The sequence below is a fragment of the Balaenoptera musculus genome, chromosome 13, assembly GCF_009873245.2.
Source record: "Balaenoptera musculus isolate JJ_BM4_2016_0621 chromosome 13, mBalMus1.pri.v3, whole genome shotgun sequence".
Classification (NCBI taxonomy): Eukaryota; Metazoa; Chordata; class Mammalia; order Artiodactyla; family Balaenopteridae; genus Balaenoptera; species Balaenoptera musculus.
The window spans coordinates 17,952,756-17,958,706 of record NC_045797.1 but is presented as its reverse complement, the minus strand read 5'-3'; the positions used below and the strand labels follow the sequence as shown (position 1 = coordinate 17,958,706).

At 36.6% G+C, this 5,951-nt stretch overlaps 1 protein-coding gene across 1 annotated transcript; it reads left to right on the top strand.

Moving 5' to 3' along the window:
• Window positions 1-4,296: 4,296 nt before the first annotated feature.
• Window positions 4,297-5,394, top strand: LOC118906325 (serpin B6-like). The gene has a single exon (XM_036873797.1). It carries the CDS (start codon window positions 4,297-4,299, stop codon window positions 5,392-5,394), a length of 1,098 nt encoding a protein of 365 aa, XP_036729692.1.
• Window positions 5,395-5,951: the final 557 nt, after the last annotated feature.

The following is a 5,951-nucleotide window of genomic DNA, read 5'->3' as shown; positions in this document are numbered from 1 at the left end:
TATCATTTCTGTGTACGTGCATGTGTGCACATGTGTGTATTTAAGTTTGTTGAAGAAAGAGAAACAAGTACACGCTTTGTTACTTGAGAATCCTCCATTGAAAGGTTGAATCCAGGTTAAACCATCCTCCTGGTTATGTCACACAATTCTAGGTAGATCAGGCTATAAGAAAGCAAGTTGTGTGTCTGCTTTTGCTACTCCTACATGGACAAACTCACTTCATGTGACCTGCAAGACCCCATGTCTTGCAAGACCCCGTGTCCCTATCTTTTGAATAAAAAGACTTTTGCTTTATTCTCTCAGGCCTCTCCTGAGTCTCAGAAGACTGGCTTGAGAGTTAATGATTAGGAAATGTAAAAATGCAGAAACAAAGGATACCTTTTGGGCCAGGAAACTGGTAACAATTTAGACTATAAATCAGCCACATAGCAGGGTCACTGAACTCCCCATTCTCTGAAGGATATAGATAAGAAGGACTGACACATATTCCTAAGTTGTTTTTACAGAAACCAGAACCCCACCAGATGAAAACACCTAACCAGAAACATGAACACCCCAGACAGCTGGGACCAGAAGGTTGATGATGTTGACTTACAAAACATCACCCTGTTACCTCATCACCAACCAATCAGAAAAATATCCACTAGCTGATCAGGTACCCTGCAATCCACAGTCCTAATATTGCCTTTAAAAACCCTTCCCTGAAGCCATCAGGGAGTTCAGGTCTTTTGAGCACTAGCTGCCTGCTCTCCTTTCTTGATGCCCTGCAACAAATGTTGCACTTCCCTTCACTGCAACCCAGTGTCAGTAGATTGGCTTTGCTACATGTCTGGCCAGTGGACCCAAATCCAGGTTAGGTAACACTGTTACCAGGTACTGTGGCTATGTGCACATCTGTGGAAATCGAGTGAAAATGCAGACATCCCTTTTGGTTACTTATATATGCAAATTATTACAAGTTTATTCTTAATCAACTTAATAAATGTTTCAATAAGTACCTGTGACTTACTGGTTTTGTCATGTTACACAATCTATTTCCCTGCAGGTTCTGCTACAAAGATAATTCCAATCAACTAATTTTTTGAGATGAGCACACCTAGTTGTGAACAGTTAAACCACTTCCTCAATGTCAAATAATCCAAGACAGGATTAGGAACAGAACCAAGGTTTCTTAATTGTCTCTAATTTTTTAAACTTAAAAAAAAAAATCTAATAAAGAACAGGTAGAGTACTACACCTAGGACAGTGTGTTCTCAGATCTCTAAATTAACCACAGTTAAACCCATAATTTTTCCCACCTTAAAGAATGCTTTCACTTCTGGTTCTACAATTTCATTTACTTGAAATGCCCATAATATTTAAGACATACTATAGGTTAAAAAGAGAAATATTAATCTCAAGTGGCTGTCTCACTTTATTTATCCACGCTCAGGGGCATAACCTTCAAAGAGTTTACAGTTCTTATATTATAATGTATATAGACAATAACATTTCTTAATAATTATCACCATGACAAAATGTCTTAATAAACTAGAGGGAAAAAAGCATCAAAATTCTTCAAAGCCCTGTTTCAACATCATATAAATCACTGACATAGCTATTGGCCTGTTTCAATACTGGTTTCTATTGTCAATTCTATTTAGGAAAAATAATGAACTGTTAAAAATAGTCACCAAATATTAACTTGTTATCATGGTCAGGACTACAAGAAATACGTGGATACATAATAAGTGTTCTCTCTCCTCGAGCTACATGGATTCTAATAATTTTCTTTAAAAACACAATCAAATAACAATAGTGTTACATAGAAAGTGGTGAAGAAGACTTGCATGTCCACTAGTATTGTGGGCTATATACCTAAATTAATTCTTTTTGCTGATTCCAGAAGGAAGAGTGTATCAAAGAAAATATTTGAAGATATAATTCTGAGACTATCTAGAACTGAGGAGACACAAGTGATAGAACTTATGAAAGATTTAAGAAATCTGAAGAATCACAAAATTTACAAGCAGGATAAAGGAAATGAAATTTGCATCGTGGTGATAATGACGAAAACCAAAGATGAGATTTAGATTTTATAAGATGCCAGAACTAAAGGTTTACATTGAAAGGGGTAACAGCTAGACAGATGACTTCTGTCACAATGGATGTCAGAAGACAGAAATATGACAATGTCAATGTGCTGAGAGAGAATAACTGTCAGCCTAAATCATTATAACCAGTGAAGGTGTCTTTCAAAATGAAAGTGATATAAAGACATTTTCTAACAAAAATTGACACGCATGCCACCTACAGATACTCTCTAAAGAAAAATTTAAATGTTGTGCTGATGGAGGATTTGAGTACCAAGAAAGAAAAAAATAGCGTACAATGTGTTGTGTGTATATATATATGTAATACTAAATGTATGTTGATTGCATAAAACAATAAGAGTCATTAAATAAAAAATTAACATGCATACATATTTGTATGTAATTTTTGATATATAAGAATGAAGTTAAAGTGTTCTAAAATATTAGCATTGTGGGGGACAACTTAAAATATATTGATTAAATTTAGACTGACATATCAAGTGTGCAATTTATAATGTTTAGAAAACGCAATATAGGGTAGAAACAGAAAGTGTAACTTCCAAACTAGTAGAGGAATAAAAACAGAAAGAACAAATAATAAGTTCAAATGGAAGCTAAATCTAAGAGAAAAGAAAAAACATAAAATAGAATGTAAGGTGAAAAACAGGTCCATATATAGCATTAATTTTTGTTACCAAAATCGATTAGATTCCTCAGGGGTAAAAATTGTCATCATGCTTTAGATATACGATCCAACCTCTTCTGTTTACAAGAGACACAGCTATATCATAAATTACCAAAATAGTTGATTGTAAAAGATGAAAAGGAATCACTATGCAAATTCAAACCAAAGGAGCTGGTATAGCTATATTAATAACAGAAAAACATAGAAGTTAAGGCACAAATAATTAGTAGCCAAAAGTTTTAGTCACTCCAATGATAAAAATCCAATAGCCATGACTACATAAGTGTTCTAAAAGACCATTCACATAATAATTTACCCTCAAGACAGAGAAAGCAAAAGACAGAGTACTAGATATTTTACTTGACACTTTTTTTGGTAATTAATAGAAAAAATTGGCTAACGTTAAATAAGAGTCATAGAAAATTTAACAAATTTTAAAACTTAACCTGATATCTATATAGAGAAGACTGAGCTCAGAAACTGGAGAATTTAATCTTTCCAAGCACAAGAACATTTATAAAATTGATTGTGTACAAGGACTTCAAGCATATATGACTCCTATCTGCATTCTGATTGCAATGCACTAAGCTAAAATTAAAAGATTTAAAATAAAAATCCTCATGGTTTTGAAAATTAATGTCTTCCACTTAAATGACCTTTGGGTAGAAATATATATATATATATATATATATATTATAGTGGAAATTAGAAAATATTTATAACACATCAAAACCTTTGGGATAGAACTAAAGTGATGTTAAGAAGGATATGCAAAGCCTTAAATGCATATATCTTAAAAGAAAAAAATGATGAAAATTAATGAGGCAATTTGGTCTAAAATAATTTCTTAAAACTCAAAGAGAAATGAGTCCAATTTAATTAAATAAAACATCAACATAAAATGAAGAAGAGTAGATCAATAAAATTAAAGTTGGACTTCTGAAAGACTAATGCATTGACAAATCTCTGGCAAGACTGAGGACAGAAAGAGGGAAGGGAAGAGAAGGTATGTTCCCACACTCATAAACACACCAAAATGAGAAAGAATTACTACTTACGTAAACTAAAGAAGATAAAGAATAGTGAGAAAAATTTAGAGACAACTCAGGTGAAAAAATTGAACTTGGTGCAAGGAAAAAATAGAAAATCTTAATTGTTTCATAATAAAGACTGAGTAAAGAGGCAAATTTTTCTAAAAAAAATTCAAACCTAGGTGGCTTTATTTAGCAAGTGTTAACAAAAATTTCATACTACACATTCTATTCTAAAGCACAGATTGAGGAAATCTCCACAGTTCACTTGAGGAAGATAGCATAGACCTAATATTAAACTGGGAAAAGAAGGAGCCAAGAAAAAATAATTATATTTTAGTAGAAATAATTATACTATACACAGTGGAAATAATTATATTTTAGGTCAAATAAGATTGTAATAGTAGAAAACACTTGTTAGAAAAAATATATAAATGTAGGAAAATGAAAATTCATCATATGCCAACTTTGTGTGTGTGTATGAATTACTTGTTTAAGTCTTTGGTTCATGTCTTCTGAACATCTGGGTGAAGACAACTCGAAAAATGTGTTTTTCTCACCCATAAGCATCCCCTCTGCCCTGGCCATGGTCTTCATGGGGGCAAAGAGAAACACTGCGGCCCAGATGTCCCAGGCACTTTCTCTAAGCAAAAGCAGCGGCGGAGGTGGAGACATCCACCAGGGTTTCCAGAACCTTCTCATCGAAGTTAACAGGACCGGCACACAGTACTTGCTCCGAACTGTCAACAGGCTCTTTGGAGAGAAGACTTATGGTTTCCTCCCATCTTTCAAAGATTCCTGCCGCAAATTCAACCAAGCAGAGATGGAAGAGCTGGACTTTATCAGTGCTGCGGAGGAATCCAGGAAACACATAAACACCTGGGTAGCCCAAAGGACAGAAGGAAAAATTACAGACCTGCTGTCTCCAAATTCAGTGGACCCCATGACTTGTCTGGTTCTCGTGAATGCCATCTACTTCAAAGGAAACTGGGAGAATCAGTTTAACGAGCAGCACACCAAGGAAAGGCTGTTCAAAGTCCGCAAGAATGTGGAGAAGCCTGTGCAAATGATGATCAAGAAATCCGCCTTTAAAATGACCTACATCGGAGAGATATTCACGAAGATTCTGGTGCTTCCCTACGTCGGCAGGGAGCTCAATATGATCATCATGCTTCCTCATGGAAACACCGATTTGAAAACGGTGGAAAAGGAACTTGCTTATGAGAAATTTGTCGAGTGGACGAGGCCAGACCTGATGCAGGAGGAGGAGGTGGAGGTGTCCCTGCCCAGGTTTAAGCTGGGGGAGAGCTACAACATGGAGGGCGTCCTCCGCACCCTGGGTGTGACCGACGCCTTCGAGGACACCAGGGCGGATTTCTCCACGATGTCGTCCCGGAAGGACCTGCTCCTGTCCCAGGTCGCGCACAAGACCTTTGTGGAGGTCGACGAGGAGGGCACAGAGGCGGCTGCGGCCACCGCCGCAGTCCTAATGCTGCGCTGCGCCAGAATCACCCCCAGGTTCTGTGCCAACCACCCTTTCCTCTTCTTTATCCATAACAGTAAGACCAGTGGGCTTCTGTTCTGCGGCCGGCTCAGCTCCCTGTGAGGAGACAGCGGCTGCAGGCAGCCCCGCTGGGTCTTACTGACCCGCTTTCCCCGGTACTCCGTGACGTGCCTGCGACCCAAAGTGGCCTTGGCGACAGTCCAGAAATAAAGGGTCTGATCGAGAAAAAAAAAAAAAAATCACTATTCTGGTGAAATAGTGGTTATCTACTTCAGATATATTTTGCAGATACCTTCTCCACTCTTGGCTTTTCATAGTCTTAATGGTGTTCTTAATTAAAGAGAAGTTCTTAATTTTGATGTAGTTTGATAAAGTAATTTGGTTTTCTCTAATGTGTAATTCTGTAGTTTCTTTTATGATTGTCCTACTTAAGGAACCATCTCCTAGTCTAAGTTTCCTAAGATAATTGCCTAATAGCTTCATAATTTTTATTTTATATTCAGAATAATTTTTACCTATATTTAGATCTACTACACATCTGGAATTTTTATGCTGTATGAAGTGAGGTATGGATGCTCAAGATCAATACTTGTTTCTATATGGACAAGCACCCATTCCTGAAAAGTGTACCCTTACCTTGCAGCAAAAGTTTCATATTT

Excerpts from the sequence above, each read along its gene's own strand:
- LOC118906325 (XM_036873797.1), top strand. The coding sequence starts at position 4,297 with ATGTCTTCTGAACATCTGGGTGAAGACAACTCGAAAAATGTGTTTTTC.